At 46.0% G+C, this 24,985-nt stretch overlaps 1 protein-coding gene across 4 annotated transcripts in view; it reads left to right on the top strand.

Annotated features, from left to right (window-relative positions):
* The window catches only part of NLK (nemo like kinase), a 202,232-nt gene that overhangs the window by 151,869 nt on the left and 25,378 nt on the right, over positions 1 to 24,985 (top strand). For all 4 annotated transcript variants that reach the window (XR_012228902.1, XR_012228903.1, XM_073565610.1 and 1 more), the window contains exon 7: positions 2,541 to 2,642. Coding sequence is in view for 2 of the 4 variants with exons in the window: in XM_073565610.1 (XP_073421711.1) it covers positions 2,541 to 2,642 (102 nt within the window). In the remaining 2 variants the exon portion in view is untranslated. The remainder of the gene's footprint in view (positions 1 to 2,540; positions 2,643 to 24,985) is intronic.

Genomic DNA, 24,985 nt, shown 5'->3' with positions numbered 1-24,985 from the left:
CATTTTGGCACCTAGGAAAAATGCTTTGCCTTATATTTTTCACTCTGATGTCTTAAAGCGCACCAGTCTCATATACTTGGCACATTTTGCTGTTTGAGTGTTATCTAGCTGTGATGTTTGTACAGTCCATTCTGTGGGTGGTATCTTATAGAGAAGAAACTGAGCAGAGCGATATACAAGTTCGTTGTATAAAAAAAGCAGTATAACTTGTATTTTAGTCATTGTAAACCCTGGTGTTTGCACGTGTTGGAGTCCAGTGGGTGGTCCTACTTGTGATGGACAGCTATATTTGCATACACAGAATAGGACCGCCCACTGGACACGTGTGCATTAAAGCCAGAAGAATTTCACTAAATAAAGCACAAGTTTTACTGAATTGTTTCTCATAAGTGTATATCAATCTGGTAATCTTTTCCTGCTTTATAACATCCTGCCTGTAGTTCATAAACCATTTACAACATGACAATTTCCCTTTAAAGGGGTTGTCCAATCCTAGAACAACTCCTTCTTAAACTTAATGTTCGTCCCTGATTAATAAAAAAAAAAAAAAAAAAAAGCCTATTCTCCCCTCCGGTGACAGGACAATTGTGTACAAGATAATTGTGTACGGACTATTGTGTACAGGCCAATTGTGTACAACGACAATTGTGTACAAGGCAATTGTGTACAAGGCGATTGCCCTGTACACAATTGTCCTTGTACACAATTGTCCTTGTACACAATTGTCCTTGTACACAATTGTCCTTGGACACAATTGTCCTTGTACACAATTGTCCTTGGACACAATTGTCCTTGGACACAATTGGCCTGTACACAATTGTCCGTACACAATTGTCCGTACACAATTATCTTGTACACAATTGTCATGGAACCCTCTCCTCCCCGTACTGGCTCTGCTCCTGCGGTGTCTGCATTCGCTCTCCCTGGGGATGTGATGCTTTGTTGTGACGCCGGTGCCCAATCAGCGCTGGCATCACTGTCTCTGCCTTTGGACAAACTGAGCACCTAGAGGAAGCCAGGATTGCAGCTGATCCCAGACTCCCTCTTCATGTTCAGTTTGTCCAAAGACAGAGACAGTGATGCCAGCGCTGATTGGGCACCGGGCATCACGTGTCACAACACCACATCACAGCGCCTCGGAGAGCAAGTGCCGACATCACTGGAATGGCACAGGAGGTCAACATTTAGCGTAAGAAGGGGTGGTCCTAGTAGTGGACAACCCCTCAACATATTCCCACAGTGTACAGGAAAGGAGATTTACCTGGCAACATGCCTAACACCCTCTACCTTGGCATTTTTGCCATAGGACAACTGCATAGATGGTAGGTGCTTAAGGAATTTTTAAGACATTAAGGTAAAACTTAAAGGATACATGTTTCACACAAACCTTCAGAAAAGCATGGATGCTGTCCTCATTCTCCTCAAATTAGCGCTGCTTTGGTACACACACTAGTTTAATATGCCCCAGGATTGGCTCATTTCTCCTGTTTTGTAACTTGCGAGTAGGTTATTCATCTTAATCAGCAATTCTGCCAGTACTATATGCGCTGGAATTCTAATTTCCCAGCATGCTTTACACATGTCATTGTCCATTGGCTTGCCATCTCTGAACATAAAGCTTGTCTTTGATAAAGTAGGAACAGAGATCTGAAGACTTGTCCCCACTTCCAGTAATCCGTCTTGGTAACTCTGCTGCTAGAGACTGGGTCACTTCATAACAGGCCGTGGATAACAAATTACACAGAAGGGAGACAACAAGCGGCAAGGAATTGAGTGATTTTTGGGTGTAAAATAACATTAATATTTTATTTTAATAATTTTATTATATTACTCATATTTGTATTTTATTTTTTATAAGTAGTGATTTGCAGATTGTCTATCATATTAGCTAGCAAATTAAATCAAGTTGTCTGAATGTACAGGGACCATTGAAGTCAGACATGAAGTCCACCACACAGTGAATGCAGTTTACTACTGATTATTTCTCCTTAGTGTTGGTTGGCAAGTGTTCAGTCAAGAGATGTTAAAGCTTCACTCACAGAAGAAGAGTTGGAAATAATGCAGTTCAAGCTAAAATAATTAGCACTGGACAGTTTCACAGGGGGTTAATGGTGTAATATGTGACCTGGAGCGACTGCTGATCCTCTATATAATGATGCATCTTTATGCAGTAGTCATGTTTTTTGCGGCTCTTGATCACAGCTCTTCCTTCTTCCTCGCCATCTTATGTCCCCGGCCAATGCGCGTTTACATGAGTGGGTGTCACCCGGCAAATCAAGTTTTTGACATTCATAAAAGATTGTGACAGACCAGCTAGCAGTCGCACGTTGGTCATGCAATCTCTACACGTCTACACTAGCCGATAATCATACACTTGTACGTGATATCTAATCAGTCTGAAGCCTTTACCTGAGCATGGGGTATCTCTGTAGTTGGTAGGTGTTGAAGTTCCTAACTTTTTGTGTTGATTCTTTTTCTGACTCTTCTGTACCAACCGTTTTGCAAACTAATGACGTCTCGTGTTTTCCTTGATTCTGCAGTTGGACTTAATCACAGATTTGTTGGGTACACCGTCACTTGAAGCAATGAGGACAGCTTGTGAAGGCGCCAAGGCACATATACTCAGGGGTCCTCATAAACAGGTAACTCGGATCTTTCTTTTTTTGTCCAAAATATTAATAATGATTAGAAATGGTGCATATTCATATTGTCAAAAAAAAGACGAGTCAATGTGGGTGTGAAATAAAGAAAAAAAAATGACAAAATAAAAAATTACCACTTCAACTTATATTCTTTGTGGCCAAGTTCTCAATGATAAAATTTCAGCTGAAAATTACAACGAGTAAGATGCCAACATGTATCAGTCAAATCCCTTAGGCCTCTTTCACACTTCAGTTTTTTACAATCAGTCACAATCCGCCAGGTTTTGAAAAAAACAGATCCTCAATTTTCTTTTGAGGATCCGTCTTTTTCCCCCATTGACTTTCATTAATGGCGGATTGTGACGGATAGCCGTCCGTTGCATCCGTTTTTTTTGAGGATCCGCCAAAAGTTGCTGTCCGTCACCATCCTCAAACATTTCAAAACGGAGCTTGCAACGTTTTTTCCTCTGGCGGATCCTCCAGACACTGATTTAAATTCTTTCTGGGTGCCGGACTCTCTCTCTCACTCACTCACTCTCTCTCTCTCTCTCTCTCTCTCTCTCTCTCTCTCTCTCTCTCTCTCTCTCTCTCTCTCTCTCTCTCTCTCTCTCTCTCTCTCCCCTTTAAAATTCTTCATTTTGCGGATCCGTCAAAAAAACGGACAGGTGGCATCCGTTGTCATCAGTACTAAAACGGATCCGCCATCCGTCCTTTTGGCGGACTTTGACTGATGCAAAAAACTGAAGTGTGAAAGAGGCCTTAGCAGGCACCTCGGATTGGCACCCAATGTACTTTGATTTGTAATCAAAACAGTTGATTCGGTCTTGATGTCCAAAGAAGCGCGTTATTGCCGGGGCCAAAATAAGTGCAGTTACTCTTGTCTCAAATCTTCAACCCTATCATTACCACTCACCTTACACGTTACAGAATGTGTTGAAAATGTTCTCACCATCTGGGCCAAAATTGTCATACAGGCAGGCGATTATCCGGCAGAGGAACATAGCAACAACTGTGTGTTCATTTATAAGAACACTTTGTGGGCCCTTCTTCTGTGCACAACTACAAAGATGGACGGACATGCAGTCTGACCCTCCAGAGCAGTAGGTGCTCTTTCCTCTTGCTCTGGCTAACAATGTCTCAAGCATGGGTCTTGTCTCTATTTAATGTATGTGTCCAAATTGCCTATGGAGATGAATTGTTTATTTCAGGGAGTCCCAGGTTAGTAAGTACAGTTAGGTTCAAAAATATTTGCACAGTGACACAAGTTTTATCATTTTATCAGTTATATAATCAATATGGTATTAAAGTGCAGACTCTCATCTTTAATTTGAGGTATTCACGTCTTAAGTAAGTTTTTACAGCTCTTTAACCTGTAGCTGTCTCTTTTTAAAGGGAGCAAAAGTACTTGGAGAGTTATCTGAAAAGCTCTTTAACCCCTTATGCCCCAAGGGTGGTTTGCACGTTCATGACCGGGCCAATTTTTACAATTCTGACCATTGTCCCTTTATGAGGTAATAACTCTGAAACGCTTCCATGGATCCCGGTGATTCTGACATTGTTTTCTCGTGACATATTGTACTTCATGTTAGTGGTAAAATTTAATTCAAATAACTTGCGTTTATTTGTGAAAAAAAAAAACGGAAATTTGGCGAAAATTTCGCAATTTTCCAACTTTGAATTTTTATGCCCTTAAATCACAGAGATACGGCACACAAAAAACTTGATAAGTAACATTTCCCACATGTTTACTTTACATCAGCACAATTTTGGAACCAAAATTTTCTTTTTGTTCGGAAGTTATAAGGGTTAAAAATTGACCAGCGATTTCTCATTTTTGCATCACCATTTTATTTTTACGGACCACATCACATTTGAAGCCACTTTGCGGGGTCTATATGATAGAAAATACCCAAAAGTGACACCATTCTAAAAACTGCACCCCTTAAGGTGCTCAAAGCCACATTCAAGAAGTTTATTAACCCTTTAGGTGCGTCACAGGAGTTTTTTAAATATTTAAAAAAAAAATGAACATTTAACTTTTTTTCACAAAAAAAATACTTCAGGTTCAATTTTTTTATTTTACCAAGGGTAACAGGAGAAATTGGACTGCAAAAGTTATTGGGCAATTTGTCCTAAGTATGCTGATACCTGATATGTGCACTGTTTCAGTGCATGGCAGAGCTCAGAAGGGAAGGAGCGCCGTTTGACTTTTTCAATGCAAAATTGGCTGGAATTCAGATCGGATGCCATGTCGCGTTTGGAGAGCCCCTGATGTACCTAAACAGTGGAAACCCCCCACAAGTGACCCCATTTTGGAAACTAGACCCCCCAAGGAACTTATCTAGATATGTGGTGTGAGAACTTTGAACCCACAAGGGCTTCACAGAAGTTTATAACGTGCAACGGTACAATTAAAAAATATTTTTTCCACAAAAATGATCTTTTCACCCCCAATTTTTATTTTTCCCAGGGTAACAGGACACAAAGTTATTGTGCAATTTGTCCTGAGTACGCTGATACCCCACTTGTGGGGGTAAACCACTATTTGGGCGCATGGCAGAGCTCGGAAGGGAAGCAGCGCCATTTGACGTTTTTGGCTGGAATTGAGATCGGACACCATGTCGCGTTTGGAAAGCCCCTGATGTACCAAAACAGTAGAAACCCCCCACAAATGACACCATTTTGGTAACTAGACCCCCCAAGGAACTTATCTAGATGTGTGGTGAGAACTTTGAACCCCCCAGTGCTTCACAGAAGTTTATAATGCCTGGGCGTGAAAATAAAAGAAATCGTATTTTTTCCACAAACATGATCTTTTAGTCACCAATTTTTTTATTTTCCCAAAGGTAACAGGAGAAATTGGACCCCAAACGATGTTGTCCAATTTGTCCTGAGTACGTTTATACCTCATATGTGGGAGAAAACTACTGTATGGGCACACGTCAGGGCTCGGAAGGGAAGTAGTGACGTTTTGGAATGTAGACTTTGATGAAATGGTCTGCGGGTGTCATGTTGCTTTTGGAGAGCCCCTGATGTACCTAAACAGTGGAAACCCCCCACAAGTGACCCCATTTTGGAAACTAGACCCCCTAAGGAACTTATCTAGATGTGTGGTGAGCACTTTGAACCCCCAAGTGATTCGCAGAAGTTTATAACGCCCGGGCGTGAAAATAAAAAAAATCATTTTTTTCCACAAAAATGATATTTTTGCCCCCAATTTTTTATTTTCCTAAGGGTAACAGGAGAAATTGGACCCCAAAAGTTGTTTTGCAATTTGTCCTGAGTAGGCTGATACCCTATATGTGGGGGTAAAACACTGTTTGGGCGCACGGCAGTGCTTGGAAGGGACGGAGCACCATTTGACCTTTTTCAACGCAGAATTGGCTGGAATTGAGATCCGACGCCATGTTGCATTTGGAGAGCACCTGATGTGCCCTAACAGCGGAAACCCCCAATTCTATCTCCAACCCGAACCCCTACACACCCCTAACCCTAATCTCAGCCCTAACCCTAGCCCTGGCCCTAACCCTAGCCCTAACTCTAATGGGAAAATGGAAATAAATACATTTTCTTTTAATTTTATTTTCCCTAACTAATGGGGTGATAACGGGGGGTTTGATTTATTATTTATTGTGGGTTTTTATGTTTGGCAGCTGTCATAGGCTAAAAGACTGTTTTTATTGTAAAAATAGTTTTTGCATCACCACATATTGAGAGCTATAATTTTTCCATATTTTGACCCACCGAGTCATGGGAGGTCTTATTTTTTGCGGGACGAGTTGACGTTTTTATTGGTACCATGTTCGGGCACGTGACATTTTTTGATCGCTTTTTATTCCGATTTTTGGGACGCAGAATGAAAACCAGCATTTCATGAATTTCGTTTGGGGGATGCGTTTACACCGTTCCGCGTGCGGTGAAATTGATAAGGCGGTTTTATTCTCTGGGTCAGTACGGTTACAGCGATACCTCATTTAGGTCTTTTATGTTTTGGCGGTTTTATGCAATGAAAACTATTTTATATAAAAAATTATTTTTGCATCGCTTTATTCTGCGAGCTATAACTTTTTTATTTTTTCGCTGATGACGCTGTATGGCGGCTCGTTGTTTGCGGGACAAGATGATGTTTTCAGCGGTACCATGGATATTTATATGTGTCTTTTTGATCGCGCGTTATTGCACTTTTTGTTCGGCGGTATGATAATGAATCATTATTTTTTGCTTCGTTTTTTATTTTTTAAAGGTTCGCTAAAGGGGTTAACTAATGGGACAGTTTTAGGCTGAGTTCACACGTGGCGTTTTTTTCGTGTTTCCGCGGCGGTTTTAACCGCGCGATTTTGCCGCGAAAACGCGAAAAATAAGCATCCCATGCATTCCTATGGGATTCCGCAATGCTGTACTAATGCTGCGGTTTTTACCGCGGCGGAATCGCTTTGCGGTAAAAACCGCAGCATGCTCATTAATTTGCGGAATCGCGGCGATCCCGCACCCATAGGAATGCATTGTTCCGCTTACTTCCCGCAAGTGGCTGTGCCCACCATGCGGAAAGTAAGCAGAACATTTGCGGATGGTACCCACGGTCCGGAGTAGAGGAGACTGTCCTCCGGGCTGTGGGTACCATATCCCTGTAAAAAATAGAATTTAAAAATAAAAAATATTGTTATTCTTACCTTCTGGCGTCCCGCGCAGTCTTCCTGCTTCTCTTCACGCTCTCGTTCCCAGTAGTCCTTTGCGAAAATGCCCGCGATGGCGTCCATTCTCGTGGGATCGCGAAGTCTCGCGGTCATTCGCGCGACGTCATCGCGAATTACCGCGAGATGTCGCGATCCCGCGAGAACTGACGTCATCGCTGGCATTTTCGCAAAGGATTACTGGGAACGCCTGCGCGGGACGTCGGAGGGTAAGAATAACACTATTTTTTTTTTTTTTTTTTTTTTTTTTTACATTCTATCTTTTACTATTGATGCCGCATAGGCGGCCTCAGTAGTAAAAAGTTGGTCACACTTGTCAAACACTATGTTTGACGAGTGTGACCAACCTGTCAATCAGTTCTCCAAGCGATGCCACAGATCGCTTGGAGAACGCTAGCATTTTGCAAGCTAATTACGCTTGTAAAATGTTAGTTTTTCCGTGGGAAAATCGCGGGAATTTAAAATGCGATTTTCCCGCGGACTGGAATTCCAGAATTCTCGCGGTAATTTCCGCGAGAGTTCCGGTACGTGTGCACTTAGCCTCATAGGGCAGGTCGTCAGACGCGGCGATACAAAATGTGTACTTCTATTGTTTTTTTTCTTTTTTTATTTCCAAAAAATGAGTTTATTGTGGAATATTTTTTTTTTCTAATTTAGCGATTTTTTTTAAAATTATTTTTACACTTTTTTTTTTTTTTTAACTTTATTAGGTTGTCCCAGGGGGGACATCACTGTCCTGTGACAGATCAGCGATCTGTCACAGGCATAGATGCAGACTTCCTCATGCCTGCGCTTTGCAGGCACTGAGGAAGTCCGCTCCCTACAGGCCCCCGAAGGTCCCCGTCGCCATCTTGGATCCGGGGACCTGTAGGGAAAGAGACCCCCGCAGCAGCGCTGCACATTGTGCTGCGGTGGGGGGCTCAGGGAAGCACGGAGGGAGCCCCCTCCCTGCCGATGCTTCCCTTTAACACACGGTACACCGCGATCGTGTTTGATCGTGGTGTGCAAGGGATTAACGTGTCGGGGCAGTCCGTGACGGCCCCTGACACATAGTGCCAGGTGTCAGCTGTGATAATTAGCTGACACCCGGCCGCGATCAGCGGCGCTCACCATGTGGGCGCCGCTGATCGCTGTGACGTACTATCCCGTCAGCAGTGGTGGATGATTGCAGAATACTTTTCTTGGTGAAGTAAAACCCCTTCACAACATCCATTCAAGTGAAGAACACTCTCCAGGAAGTTGGGGTTTCAGTATCTAAGTCTACTGTAAAGAGAAGACTTAATGAGGGTAAATACAGAGCGTTCAAAACAAGGTCCAAACCATCAATCAGCCTTAGAAGTAGAAAGGCCATATTAGACTTTTCCGAAAAACATCCAAAAAAGCTGTCCAGTTTACGAAAAGAAGATGAAACGAAGATCAACCTGAACCAGAATGCTGGGAAGAAGAAAGTATGGAGAAGACCTGGAATGACTCACGATTCACAGCACACCAACCACATCCTCCGTAAAACATGGTGGAGGCAGTGTAATGGCATGGGCATACATGGCATCCAGTGGCACTGAGTCACTAGTGTTTATTGATGAAGTGACTGAAGACCGAAGCAGCCGGATGAATTCTGAAGTGTACAGGGCGAGACTTTCTGCTCAGATTCAACCAAATGCGGCAAGGTTGATTGGACGACGCTTCACAGTACATGTGGAAAATGACCAAAAACATATGAAAGCAAAGAAGTGGAATATTCTGCAATGGCCGAGTCACCAGATCTCAACCCTATCAAGCAGCATTTCATATGCTTAAGAGAAAACTTAAAGCAGAAAGACCTACAAACAAGAAACAACTGAAGTCAACAGGAGTAAAGGCCTGATAAAGCATCACAATGGAGGAAACCCAGCGTTTGGTGACGTCAGTGGCTTCCAGACTTCAGGCAGTCTTTACCTGCAAAGGATTCTCTACTAAGTATTCAAAATGAACATTTTATTTATTTTAAAGTTTAATTTGTTCAATTATTTATGAGCCCCTGGAATGAGGAGGTGTTGTAGAAAAAGGGGTTCCAATTTCTAAATATTTCATGGGATATTTTTTTTATCTAACTCTTTTTAATTAAACTTGAAAGTCTCCCCTTCAACTGCAACTCTGTTGTTTCATTTTAGAGTGTGAGGAACATCCCACTGCTGCCACCAATATGTGAGGAACGGCGGACGGCTGCCGCCAAATTGTGACGGACAGCGGACCCTGTGCCACCAATAGGTCACGATCCCACCACCGACACGGGTTTGTCAGTGGATGGAGGGATGTGACGCACTGCCGGCACACGGCTATCACAGGTACAGTGGGGGCTTATCTTAGTTATCCCACCACTGGCACCATGTGGCAAAAACACAGCAAGCTAAGCTTGCTCTAACAATTTATCGCAGGGGGGTATTTTGGTTGCCCCACCACTGCTAACAACCTTCCAAGAACTGTGGGGATTTATGTATATCCCACTTTCTCAGTTCCACTTTGGAACTCGCAGCTCTCCAGCGCCCCCCTTACCCTCAGGTCAGGGAACTGCACCTAGGATAATTAGTCCCTGGACGGGCTGCTTGTTGTGCACGGTCAATTAGACTACTGCAGTAAGGGAATTATCAATGCTGTGGCCTCAACCACTCATTCGGCAATATAAGACCCTTCTGTACTGCCAGCTAGCCTCGCCAGCCGCGCACTCCACGCTGCCACCAGCCACGCTTTACTTAATCAGAGTTAATTAAGAGGGTCTGCGGCAAACCCCTGAAATTAGTAGCGATGATCTAAAAAAGGCGCATAGTTTGTTTCTTAGAGCATGGAGACAGAGCTAATAGATTTTATCATTTACTCCCAAAAGAATGCGGGCAGTGATTACATAGATAAGTCGCTGTAAAGTTGAGACATTACATATGTACAAATATAAAACAAAGTGGATGAAAGAACAGAAAGTAACACTCACATGTGTGTAGTTGGTATTAGGCAGACCATGTGGCTGGGGGAGGGGCGCTTAACCAAACGTCCCCACTCATCGGCATGTCTCTCTGGCAGGAGGACTCCAGCTGAACTGACTGGAATTTGGTAGGGAATACCTATAGCCTAGGGTCTGTGACCTCACGAAATGGGTGATCTGGTGAGGTCCAACCCCCCTTTCTCTAAGTTATGATTTGGCTACAAAACTTAGAATAACTTATGATAACCATATCTCAACAAGGGAAGCTCGTATCAACACACTGAGGGCCTCACAGGTTGTAGTTCATCGAATGCAATAAAGCAGCATCAGACATGCCATAGTTAGGACACTCCGTTTGGGAGCAATCCATATCTCAGGTTCTGGCGGTGATAGAACTTTGCAAGAGCCACCGTAGGGAAGTCGGGTCCGCGCAGATCACAGAAATGTCTATTTCGTTTTTCTGTCGCAATTGGAGCCCATGCTAGCCTATTTTAATATCTCTCATAGTTTTATTTCAGACACATGTCCCAGAAAACAAAGGACTTTAGCTTAACTAACATTCCTTTCGGTGGAGATGGGCCAAATGCTATAGGGGAAGTGTCCTATTACCAGTGCGGATACAGGCTGTTAGGAGGGGGAAGGAGGGAAGCTGTAGGAGCTGACAGGCTGAATTTCTCATCAGAGTGAAGTGGGAGATTTCTAGAAGGTTCTACAAACATCATACTTTATAGACATTTTACATTACATAGATAAAAAAAAATGGCGGAATGCAGAACCCAAATCACAAAGATTCTGCCACTGTCCCAAATTTCTGGACCTCACGGTATTAATATCAACAAAAGACACTGACAACCCCTTTAACCACTGTACATTGGTAATGTGGCTTAGCTTGCCGATCAGCAATATCGCACAGTCTGCGGACAAGTGTGGTGCTGTTTTTTTCTTTTTTTTTGAGGGGGGTGCGCGGTACATTCTTGTTTTTGTAGGCATAACCCATTTAGTGTAAATATCCAAAGTTTACGATGGTGAAGCATTTGTTTTATTTTTTTTTTCTGTGTAGCGATGAGATGTGCCTGTCATGATAAATCTAGTGTAAAAGTCATATGCAAATGAAGCTATAAGTGCATTGGGGGCGTGTCCGTGCATTTGGAATAAGCCGTCCAAATTCATTGACTACCCCGGTGCACTTCAAGCATGATTTGAAGTTGGTTATCTACAAAAAAAAGGAATTTTTATTGGGGGAACAAGTGGCTATACAGCCACATTATTTTTACTTCCATAGGCAATGTGTGCTGACAGGCTGCCTGTAACGGTAAAACCATTGGTGGACTAGTTGTGAATAAATTAGAGGGACCGCTCAGGAGGCTCTAAGAAAGGCTGCAGAAGCAAAATGTCCACCCTAAAGCCCCTGTAAGACTGCCGCCACTGAATTCTCACCCCCAATATTCCTTACCAGTAACAAGGCTTTATAAATCCGTACCACTCGATAAGAGATAAAATGCCACAAACTACAACTGTTGTAATGGTAAAAATATCAGGGGCCTGAATACATACAGCGTTTGGTAAAAACCACCTTCTTCTTGATGGAATTGTTCCAGAAAGATGGAGTAGCCGTACTCCTAAATCTCCATTATGTATAAGCCTAACCTGGACATAGTGTATATTCGATGATCTTGCACACAGAAAAAGAAAATTTAATTTCTGTCCAGAAACTGTCCGTCTCTCCTCAAGATATAGTATGCTACTATCCCAAGAGATCTGAATTTCTATAGGCGGAGGATTTATAGAAATTTACTATTCTTCCTACATCTCTCTTGCTTTATATATTAGCAGAGCATAGAAATAAAAATCTATGACCAAGTATTATTGTAAACCTGATTACGGGCAATGTGCACAACAAATTGCATCAGAGGCGAACATATGGCGGCCTGACCGGGCAGCTGTCGAATACTTGCGCAGTGGCTATTAGGTGTAGTTTTGCTGCCTTTAATCCTCGGCACAGCTACTTCGGGGACATGTATGTCATCAGATCAGTGGAAGCGGGACACTGATATGACAGTCGCTGCAGGCCAGATGTGACTGACGGTCATGAGCGCACAGTCTTCTGCACAGCATGTCACTCATCTGCTGTAAATATTCATTCTGTGCCTTCAAACCCTTCAAAATTTCCAGCTATGACACCGAAATAAATGGATGCGTCACTTCTCATAGATAATCTGTAATATCTGCATAGTAAGGGTTCAGTTAGTAGCGTGTGATGCATAATTGTAAATGCTTGCCATCCATGTTTTAATTTTTTTCTTCCCCCGTAGTATGTATTTGTTCTCTCTCCAAATGTTAAAAAGCAGATTATGCCATAGCTGGGTCACTGTTGTTTATTTGCATAGTGAGCCAGCTAATGGCTTCTGTTAGACGCTCCTCCGGCATTCAGGCTTTTTAGAAGCTTTTTCACTCAGCCTCTTCAAAGCACTTTTCATCCAGATTCCCATATTGGCTGCTTTTGAGTTCAGAAGAATGACTCTGATTTCATACATCCCGGGTCTGGTCAGAAAACTCTCCAGATTTGAAAAAAAGTGGGTTTTGGTTAAGAAGGGGTAAATCCATTATTGCATTAGGGAAGCGGCTGCCAAGAAATTGACATTTGCAATTTGTAAAAGGGTGTTTTCTCCTTAACGAAAACCTGAATCTGTAAAGAGGGTGGTCTTGTGTTCACGGGTGTGCAGAGCGTTATTCTGGCGTTGTTTTCCGCTGACCCAGTTGTGCTTCACTGTGGAATGCATCGTGCTGTCACTTCCATTTATTGTGATCTGATTCCATTAATTCCCCGACAGGACAGATAATGCAGGGCATCAGTTTGGCACCATGCCCAAACCACAATATCCCTGCCATGTAACCAGAAGCCTTGTCATAAGCCAAGCATGGGTCATTCTGCAAACAAAAGCATAGTTCCATGGAGGAAAGAAAATAAGAGAAATCCATTTCCCAGAAGGCAAAGAAGCCCAGAGTATTGCTAACCCCTAAGCCACGGTTCCCATCTGTCAGCGCTGAGAAGCTCCCGAGCTGCAGGAGAAACCCTTGGTGAAGGGAGAGGTTCAGTGAAGCCATTAGAGCAGAAAACGCGTCATCCAGGACAGCAATTCCGACAATTTAATCAGTAAGCACAAGAAAGTAGAAATTCAATAAGCCAGTTAGTTTTTCCAGGCGCGCAGGATTGGTCTGCTACTTTAGGAGATTATTGAAGCCAATGAAAAGAAAAAAAGGTCTATTATACTTCCAAATTGAAGTGGAGCGTTATGGCTGCTCTGCAATATTAACAGGTCATAAAACCGACAGCAGGGAGAAAGGGGAGTATAAGTCATTACTGATCAATCCAGCCCGACATGCCGATCCGCTGGATGTGTGCCTTCATTCCCGTACTGTAGCTGGGCTGCAGAGTTACACCGCTTCCCTCATATCGCACACTGGCATATTGATAGTCTGAATCCTGGGAAAGCAGGGTGATAACCCCTGTCCTCAACGCATAGGTTGCCATACCTACATTTATCTGACCTGATGCAATTGTGAAATGGAGACTATGCTCATAGCATCCTCTTGGGTTGCTTCATACATTTTCAATGGGATTTTGAACAAATGTAAATCTGGCTTCTTCTGCTATTAATTTGCACCAGTTTTAATAAGTATTTCGCCATTTAATATGAATGACAGTCAAAGGTTTTTTTTATGTTCTTCAAAACATTTCACACGATCCAATACAGGTGAAAGTAACTGAAACAACAAATGCATGCTTGCCCATTTAATCCCTGCTATGTCACCAGTCCTCTCTGATAGTCTTCAGTGTACCTGGCGGCAGTGGAGACCTCTTACACCTCCCGTGGTTGCAGCCGCCAGTCACTGGTCTGCGTGATGTAAGGCACGAGACGCCTGAGGTCAGTGGTGAGATGCAGCAACCAGCTAAGCAGAGTACTGGCAGGGGGACCTGATACAGTGCTACAAGGGGGGAGATTTAGGCTGTGTGCACACGCTGCGGATTCTGCTGCGGATCCGCAGCGGATTTGGCCCTGCGGATTCTGCTGCGGATCCGCAGCGGATTTGGCCCTGCGGATCCGCAGCAGTTTCTGCTGTGTTGTACAGTACCTTTATTTTCTATGCAAAATGAAAACCGCAGTGCAGATGGTGTGGAATTTTCCGTGCGGATTTGCTGCGGTTTCAAATCCGCAGAAAGAATTGACATGTCAATTCTTTCTGTGGATTTCCGCTGTGGTTTGCCATCTGCTCCATTGTAGAGATGATAAACCGCAGGGCAAACCCGCAGATAAACCGCAGGTCTTCTGACCTGCGAATTTACCTGCGGATTTCACTAAATCTGCGCGGAAAGATCCGCAGAGCATTCCACAGCGTGTGCACACATCCTTAATGGGACATTTGTGTTTTTTTTTTGTATGAGCATTTTTTTTAAAGCATGTGGAAAAACCCTTTAACTTGAGTTGGGACAAACCCAGTGGTAGATCCCATTTGTAGAGCAAGGTCACATACTGCAGGAGACTCAAGTCCAAGTCTAATAAGGAAACAGAAAATGTCTCATTTTTATAGAGCCGGTCGTCTATTGATGTTGTGATCTTTGTTCAGGGTTGCCTTTTTCTATGTTTTTGAGCCAAAGGGCACGCTCCACTGCAGATTCCTGGAACGCCTCCACACATCTCTAACATTCAGTCTTGTTGGGATGTCATGACGGCAGAATCCTTAGACTTGATGTGACATCGGGGACATGATTGCTCCCTGTGTTTGCCAAGCTGTCACTTATACTGTGCCTGCCTCCATTACAGGATGAGTGAAATAGAGCCTGATGGAAAGTGAAGCGCTCGTTTATCTCATGAAGAAGGCAGCTCCGTACCAAGGAAAAATGTGAATAGCCCAGTTGTCTATTGCACCGGATGCGTTCTATGCTCTCCATAATTTGGCATACTATCGGCTCCATGTAAAAGTCCTGCACTTGTGCACATGTGTGATGTGAGAACTTTGCTCTAAAGCTGGAGTCACACATAGCGACTCACAAGCGATCCTGACAACGATATCAACGTGTCCGGATCGCTGGTAAGTCGCTACATGATCGCTGGTGAGCTGTCAAACAGACAGCTTCACCAGCGATCAGCACAGCGACGTGCGTCCCTAGATACCCGATGTGTATGTTAGTTACCAGCTGATCGCTGGTCTCCCGTCAGTCACACGCAGCGATGCTTGCTGGCCAGCGGGAGACCAGCGATGGAAGAACTGTCCAGAGGTTTCCAAGAGCGATCAGCGATACCGGCAGGGGGGCCGATCGCTGGTGAGATTGCTGTTGTGTTACAAAACTTGTGACTCAGCAGCGATCTCGCTAGCGAGATCGCCATGTGTGACGGGGCCTTAAGAATCCACTTTATTTATTTCGAGATGCTAGTGATGTGGGCGTCCTCTGCCCCTGAATGATGATGATAGTGACAGTACTGTATAGCTATAGTAATGCAAAATATGTAACACAATCTATATTAGGATGAACAATACAAAATGTATTGTCAACACCGGATTACCCCGTTTGATTTAAAAGCCTCTCTGATGGCAGGTGTCGCTAACTGCGACTATCAGAAGTTGTTGGAAAGGGAAGTCTACACTTCAGTTTCCCTCTTTATTTTAGTTGTTACCGTGATTTTGCGTCCCCTTTTTGTGACCTCAATTGATTGAGGGCCGTATTTACGGTTGTGAAAAACAATGGAGCCTGCTCGATCTTTTTCACGGCTTATGGACACGGCCCCCATTGAAAATCAATGGACCCGTAAAAACAACGGAAGTTTGTTTTTGCGGTGCACCGCGACTTACAGTTTTGCGGAAGGCAGCTTTTTTTTCCAATACTTTTGCCATAGTATTGGAAACCCGAAAAATGGCGATCCGCAAGTTTTTTGCGGTCAGTTAATGCGGCAGACCGTGAAAATTACAGCGATACGGCCCGCAATAACAGGATGCAAAAAACCTGGTAAGGGTAAAAGAAGCCTTACGATGTATGCCTCTTCCATCCATGGTCTACTGTATATAAGCCAGGAAAATAAATGGTCAAACCGGATCATCAGGAATTCTCTGCATCACTGCTTTTAAATCGAAAACCAGGGAGGTAAAGCAGTGAGATGTGTCCTACAGAGATGCCAGCATCTCTCTACACAGATCTCATCAGGTTCTTTACTTTTTCTTTAGTAAAGGAGAGAAAAAAAGCTATTAATCCTTATATATGGGGTTAATAGTGTTCTTAAGCCGTGCGGCCACAGCGCTGAGAGCCCCACTGCCGGGAGGAAATGAACATTAATCTTCCCAATAGGTTCTGGCTTTGTCATAATGGCACGGCTACAGTCACCGCTCAGTACATGGTGAGCAGCAGCTGTAACCACTGTCCAGCCCTGACTGACAGCCGGCTGTGTATTGATATACTGCTGATCTGGCTGTCAAGTTAGTACCAGGGTGCTGTTACAGCCACCGCTCACGGACTACTAAGCGGTGACTGAACCCGTGCACCTATGATTGAAAGCCCAAGGCTGCTGGGAATGTCAGTTATTTTCCTCCTGGCAGCGGGGCTCTCAGTGCAGTAGCTGCACAACTTCAGGGCGCTATTGACCTGAAGATTAACCCCATATCTGCAGGTAAATGTGCTTTCCCTTTAAGAACAAATGTTTTAAACAAGAATAGCAATAGATTGTCAAATTGTTTTCCCCAAGAAATCAATGCAAATTATGCTGCATTGATTTTCATACGCCGTATTGCATTTGGAGAGCCCATGAGATAATCATAGAGCGAACTTTCCTCCCCAGAAGTGACCCCAGTCTGGAAACTACACTCATTATATAGTTGGAGTTGTTACCAACACAGTGATATTAAATGTGTAGACACTTTTTTTTTTTTTTTTTTTTTTTTTAAACAAGAAACTTGTAACACTTATTTTTCTTGGACTCCACTGTGCAAGGACTTGTTTGTTGCATGATGAATTGTAGTATTAGTATTTTGGGGTTAATGAGACATTATTTTAATTTTTTAATTAAAATTTTTAGTGATCATAAAACAGTAATTCTAGCTTTGTTTCTTTTTATGGCGTTTACTTGTTGTGAGTGTCCTCATTTCATAGTTTGGGACCTTCATGGATTCTGGCTTTTTTGTGGTGTTCATTGCAAAATCTAGGTGAAGGGTTTTTTATGGTTTGGTTGTTCGTGACAATACCAAATCTGTGTTATTATTTTTCCAATAATAAGGGACTTTAAAATAAAATCATGTGAAATAATTGAAATAATCTTTTTTTTTTTTTTTTTTTTTTTCTTCCTTTGCCTTGATTTCTACACTTTTTTGTTTTCCTTTGCTGGTTTTATACACATATATTCTTACAAAGAGACAGGAGAAGATCACACATCATCTTCCCCCTGTCCCTGCTGTAGCCTGTTGGCTCGCATGCTGCCTAACACCCCGTCCTGCTTCACACTGCTGCATTTTGACTTTTTTGTTGCATTCATCTGAATGGGTGAAAAACACTAAAAGAATTGACTTGCTGAAAATTTAAAAATAACAAAAAAAAACCTAATTTGTTAAAATATGTAAAAAGAAAAATCTGTACAAGATTACCGAAATCTCATTCATCTTGCTGGCAGAGTATGATGAAGATTTTTTTTTTTTTTTTTCACAAAAAAGCTATTGTCAGTTTTCAGAGTGGATGGACAAACACTTCAAGCACTGATTTAGGCTACAATGTGCAGCCATTAGTCAGGATCTGGCCCAGAAGCTGATATCCAGCTGCCCACTGTAGAAGTTCTGAAAAATAAGTCAACTCTGTAAACATTGAGGCTTTGCACAAACTTCATGTATTGGTCAATAAAAGTTTTAAAATATATAGAATGCTAATTGAACTTCATGGAAATATCTGACTTATAGATCTACAAACACTGAAGCAGCAAACTTTGGGAAAAAGAAAAATTTGTGTCAGTCTCAAAATATTTGGCCACGACTGTAGTCATTGATATTTCACATGGACGGAGAGATATATTTCTTTTGCACAAGGATTGTTGGGTGGTTATATACTGAGGGAAGCGGTGGAAGTATTAAAAACTAGTAGAATGAAACATTAGTGGGACGGCTGTGACTAGACAGCTATACATTTCCACGACTCCATTGAAGTCACATCTTACATCCAGAGCACTTGAGCTGTCCTGCAAATCACTGTGAGCTGCAGAAATATGTAACACTCAAGAGGAAATATACTGCTATCCAAACCCTCCATTCTCAAGGCTCTGTCACGTGTATACTTTAGACTCTGGATATTTTTTTTATTTATTTTCCCCTCATAGACTGATAGATCAGACTCTAATGTTGAGACTATATATTGGTGACAGTCTGTGACTGTATATGTAGTATAAACTACGGACAGCATGTCTGCCAATTTCCAAGCGCTAAATTTTGTATTTTTTTTCAGAAAATGAGAAATGGTCAAAATAACAAAAAAAAAAAATGCAGTCCTTGCAGACCTCAAATAATGCTAAGAAAACAAGTTCATAATCATTTAGAAGCAACAATACTAATGTTTTAACTCCGGAAGAGTTCAGAAATCAGTATTTTGTGGAATAACCATGATTGTTAATCACAGCTTTCATGCGTCTTGGCATGCTTTCCACCAGTCTTTCACACTGCTTTTGGGTGACCTTATGCCACTCCGAGTACAAAAATGTAAGCAGTTCTCCTTTGTTTGATGGCTTGGCGGCCGCGACCAATCAGCGACAGGCGCAGCTGTTTGTAACGGTAAGCTGCGCCTGCCGCTAATCAGCAGCAGGCGCAGACCTTAATCTGTAAAAAAAAAAAAAAAAGAGAGAATTAAAATAAAAAAAAAAGTTATTCTCACCTTCCGACGGCCTCCTGTCTTCTTTCCACACACCCGGCCTCGCGTTCCCAGTAATGCTTTGCGGCTTAGACCGCTGATGACGTCACACTCGCGAGAGCGAGAAAGAAGACCGACGTCATCAACGGTCTTAGCCGCAAAGCATTACTTGGAACGCGAGGCCGGGCGCGTGGAAAGAAGTCAGGAGGCCGTCGGAAGGTGAGAATTCTTTATTTTTAAATATTTTTGTATAGGGCCACGGCAGTGATTAGTCGCGGCTACAGGGCCGCGTTGCTGATTGGTCGCGGCTACACGGAAAGGGGGGGTGAGGGGACCATGCATACCAGGAAAGGGGGGTGAGGGGACCATGCATACCAGGAAAGGGGGGTGAGGGGACCATGCATACCAGGAAAGGGGGGTGAGGGAACCATGCATACCAGGAAAGGGGGGGGTGAGGGAACCATGCATACCAGGATAGGTGGGGTCCTCACCCCACCATGCATACCAGGATAGGGGGGGGGGGTGAGGGGACCATGCATACCAGGATTGGGGGGGGGGTGAGGGGACCATGCATACCAGGATTGGGGGGGGGGTGAGGGGACCATGCATACTAGGATTGGGGGGGGGGGGTGAGGGGACCATGCATACCAGGAAAGGGGGGTAAGGGAACCATGCATACCAGGAAAGGGGGGGGTGAGGGAACCATGCATACCAGGATAGGTGGGGTCCTCACCCCACCATGCATACCAGGATATGGGGGGGTGAGGGGACCATGCATACCAGGATAGGGGGGGGGTGAGGGGACCATGCATACCAGGATGGGGGGGGGTGAGGGGACCATGCATACCAGGATTGGGGGGGGGCGAGGGGACCATGCATACCAGGATTGGGGGGGGGGCGAGGGGTCCATGCATACCAGGATTGGGGGGGGGGGGCGAGGGGTCCATGCATACCAGGATTGGGGGGGGGTGAGGGGACCATGCATACCAGGATTGGGGGGGGGGTGAGGGGACCATGCATACCAGGATTGGGGGGGGGCGAGGGGACCATGCATACCAGGATTGGGGGGGGGGTGAGGGGACCATGCATACCAGGATTGGGGGGGGGGGTGAGGGGACCATACATACCAGGAAAGGGGGGTGACGGTGAGCATACCAGGAATGGGGTGTGAGAGGACCATGCATACCAAGAAAGGGGGGTGAAGGGACCATGCATACCAAGAAAGGGGGGTGAAGGGACCATGCATACCAGGATTGGGGGATGAGGGGACCATACATACCAGGAAAGGGGGGTGACTGTGAGCATACCAGGATTGGGGTGTGAGAGGACCGTCCGTGCATACCAAGAAAGGGGGGTGAAGGGACCATGCATACCAGGATTGGGGGATGAGGGGACCATACATACCAGGAAAGGGGGGTGACGGTGAGCATACCAGGATTGGGGTGTGAGAGGACCATCCATGCATACCAAGAAAGGGGGGTGAGGGGACCATGCATACCCCAAAAGTAGGGTAAGAGGACCATGCATACCAGGATTGGGGGGTGAGGGGACCATGCATACCAGGAAAGGGGGTGAGGATACCATGCATACCAGGATTGGGGGGTGAGGGGACCATACATACCAGGAAAGTGGGGTGACAGTGAGCATACATACCAGCAAAGGGGGGTGAGGGGACCATGCATACCAAGAAAGGGGGGCGAGGGGACCATGCATGCCAGGATGGGGGGGGGGGTGAGGGGACCATGCATACCAGGATTGGGGGGGGGGCGAGGGGTCCATGCATACCAGGATTGGGGGGGGGGGCGAGGGGTCCATGCATACCAGGATTGGGGGGGAGGGGCGAGGGGTCCATGCATACCAGGATTGGGGGGGGGGGTGAGGGGACCATGCATACCAGGATTGGGGGGGGGGTGTGAGGGGACCATGCATACCAGGATTGGGGGGGGGGCGAGGGGACCATGCATACCAGGATTGGGGGGGGGGGGGGTGAGGGGACCATGCATACCAGGATTGGGGGGGGGTGAGGGGACCATACATACCAGGAAAGGGGGGTGACGGTGAGCATACCAGGATTGGGGTGTGAGAGGACCGTCCGTGCATACCAAGAAAGGGGGGTGAAGGGACCATGCATACCAGGATTGGGGGATGAGGGGACCATACATACCAGGAAAGGGGGGTGACGGTGAGCATACCAGGATTGGGGTGTGAGAGGACCATCCATGCATACCAAGAAAGGGGGGTGAGGGGACCATGCATACCCCAAAAGTAGGGTAAGAGGACCATGCATACCAGGATTGGGGGGTGAGGGGACCATGCATACCAGGAAAGGGGGTGAGGATACCATGCATACCAGGATTGGGGGGTGAGGGGACCATACATACCAGGAAAGTGGGGTGACGGTGAGCATACATACCAGCAAAGGGGGGTGAGGGGACCATGCATACCAAGAAAGGGGGGTGAGGGGACCATGCATGCCAGGATTTGGGGGGTGAGGGGACCATGCATACCAGGATTGGGGGATGAGGGGACCATACATACCAGGAAAGGGGGGTGACTGAGCATACCAGGATTGGGGTGTGAGAGGACCATGCATACCAAGAAAGGGGGGTGAAGGGACCATGCATACCAGGATTGGGGGGTGAGAGGACCATGCATACCAGGATTGGGGGGTGAGAGGACCATGCATACCAGGACTGGGGGGTGAGGGGACCATGCATACCCCAAAAGGAGGGTAAGAGGACCATGCATACCAGGATTGGGGGGTGAGGGGACCATGCATACCAGGATAGAGGGGGTGAGGGGACCATGCATACCAGGAAAGGGGGGTGAGGATACCATGCATACCAGGATTGGGGGGTGAGGGGACCATACATACCAGGAAAGGGGGGTGACGGTGAGCATACATACCAGCATTGGGGTGTGAGAGGACCATGCATACCATCAAAGGGGGGTGAGGGGACCATGCATACCAGGATTGGGGGGTGAGAGGACCATGCATACCAGGATTGGGGGGTAAGAGGACCATGCATACCATACCAGGAAAGACAGGGGAGGGGACCATGCATTCCAGGATTGGGGGGGCAGGAGACCATGCATACCAGGATAGGAGGGTGAGGCGACCATGCATACTAGGATAGGGGGGTGAGGGGACCATGCATACCAGGATTGGGGGATGAGGGGACCATACATACCAGGAAAGGGGGGTGACGGTGAGCATACCAGGATTGGGGTGTGAGAGGACCATCCATGCATACCAAGAAAGGGGGGAGAAGGGACCATGCATACCAGGATTTGGGGGGTGAGAGGACCATGCATACCAGGACTGGGGGGTGAGGGGACCATGCATACCCCAAAAGGAGGGTAAGAGGACCATGCATACCAGGATTGGGGGGTGAGGGGACCATGCATACCAGGAAAGGGGGGTGAGGATACCATGCATACCAGGATTGAGGGGTGAGGGGACCATACATACCAGGAAAGGGGGGTGACGGTGAGCATACATACCAGCAAAGGGGGGTGAGGGGACCATGCATGCCAGGATTTGGGGGGTGAGGGGACCATGCATACCAGGATTGGGGGATGAGGGGACCATACATACCAGGAAAGGGGGGTGACTGAGCATACCAGGATTGGGGTGTGAGAGGACCATGCATACCAAGAAAGGGGGGTGAAGGGACCATGCATACCAGGATTGGGGGGTGAGAGGACCATGCATACCAGGATTGGGGGGTGAGAGGACCATGCATACCAGGACTGGGGGGTGAGGGGACCATGCATACCCCAAAAGGAGGGTAAGAGGACCATGCATACCAGGATTGGGGGGTGAGGGGACCATGCATACCAGGATAGAGGGGGTGAGGGGACCATGCATACCAGGAAAGGGGGGTGAGGATACCATGCATACCAGGATTGGGGGGTGAGGGGACCATACATACCAGGAAAGGGGGGTGACGGTGAGCATACATACCAGCATTGGGGTGTGAGAGGACCATGCATACCATCAAAGGGGGGTGAGGGGACCATGCATACCAGGATTGGGGGGTGAGAGGACCATGCATACCAGGATTGGGGGGTAAGAGGACCATGCATACCATACCAGGAAAGACAGGGGAGGGGACCATGCATTCCAGGATTGGGGGGGCAGGAGACCATGCATACCAGGATAGGAGGGTGAGGCGACCATGCATACTAGGATAGGGGGGTGAGGGGACCATGCATACCAGGATTGGGGGATGAGGGGACCATACATACCAGGAAAGGGGGGTGACGGTGAGCATACCAGGATTGGGGTGTGAGAGGACCATCCATGCATACCAAGAAAGGGGGGAGAAGGGACCATGCATACCAGGATTTGGGGGGTGAGAGGACCATGCATACCAGGACTGGGGGGTGAGGGGACCATGCATACCCCAAAAGGAGGGTAAGAGGACCATGCATACCAGGATTGGGGGGTGAGGGGACCATGCATACCAGGAAAGGGGGGTGAGGATACCATGCATACCAGGATTGAGGGGTGAGGGGACCATACATACCAGGAAAGGGGGGTGACGGTGAGCATACATACCAGCAAAGGGGGGTGAGGGGACCATGCATGCCAGGATTTGGGGGGTGAGGGGACCATGCATACCAGGATTGGGGGATGAGGGGACCATACATACCAGGAAAGGGGGGTGACAGTGAGCATACCAGGATTGGGGTGAGAGAGGACCATGCATACCAAGAAAGGGGGGTGAAGGGACCATGCATACCAGGATTGGGGGGTGAGAGGACCATGCATACCAGGACTGGGGAGTGAGGGGACCATGCATACCCCAAAAGGAGGGTAAGAGGACCATGCATACCAGGATTGGGGGGTGAGGGGACCATGCATACCAGGATAGAGGGGGTGAGGGGACCATGCATACCAGGAAAGGGGGGTGAGGATACCATGCATACCAGGATTGGGGGGTGAGGGGACCATACATACCAGGAAAGGGGGGTGACGGTGAGCATACATACCAGAATTGGGGTGTGAGAGGACCATGCATACCAGCAAAGGGGGGAGAGGGGACCATGCATACCAAGAAAGGGGGGTGAGGGGACCATGCATACCAGGATTGGGGGGTGAGAGGACCATGCATACCAGGATTGGGGGGTGAGGGGACCATGCATACCCCGAAAGGGGGGTAAGAGGACCATGCATACCATACCAGGAAAGAGGTGTGAGAGGACCATGCATTCCAGGATTGGGGGGTCAGGAGACCATGCATACCAGGATTGGGGGGGTGAGGGGACCATGCATACCAGGATTGGGGGGGTGAGGGGACCATGCATACCAGGATAGGGGGGGTGAGGGGACCATGCATACTAGGATAGGGGGGTGAGGGGACCATGCATACCAGGATTAGGGGGGTGAGGGGACCATGCATACCAGGATTGGGGGGGTGAGGGGACCATGCATACCAGGATTGGGGGGGTGAGGGGACCATGCATATCAGGATTGGGGGGTTCATTATTGTATTATTATTAAATCTTCAAAAATAAACTGCATATATTCTAGAATACCCAATGCGTTAGAATCGGGCCAACATCTAGTATATATATGTGTGTGTCTGTGTATATATGTATGGTGTGTGTGTGTGTGTGTGTATTTTATACATACAATTACACACACATACAGTTGTGGCCAAAAGTATTGACACCCCTGCAATTCTGTCAGATAATACTCAGTTTCTTCCTGAAAATGATTGCAAACACAAATTCTTTGGTATTATCTTCATTTAATTTGTCTTAAATGAAAAAAACACAAAAGAGAATGAAGCAAAAAGCAAAACATTGACAAAAGTATTAG

The sequence above is a fragment of the Dendrobates tinctorius genome, unplaced genomic scaffold, assembly GCF_039654945.1.
Source record: "Dendrobates tinctorius isolate UK_male_01 unplaced genomic scaffold, ASM3965494v1 ptg000016l, whole genome shotgun sequence".
Lineage (NCBI taxonomy): Eukaryota > Metazoa > Chordata > Amphibia > Anura > Dendrobatidae > Dendrobates > Dendrobates tinctorius.
Note: the sequence above shows the minus strand (reverse complement) of the source record. Positions and strands in the feature narration are given on the sequence as shown.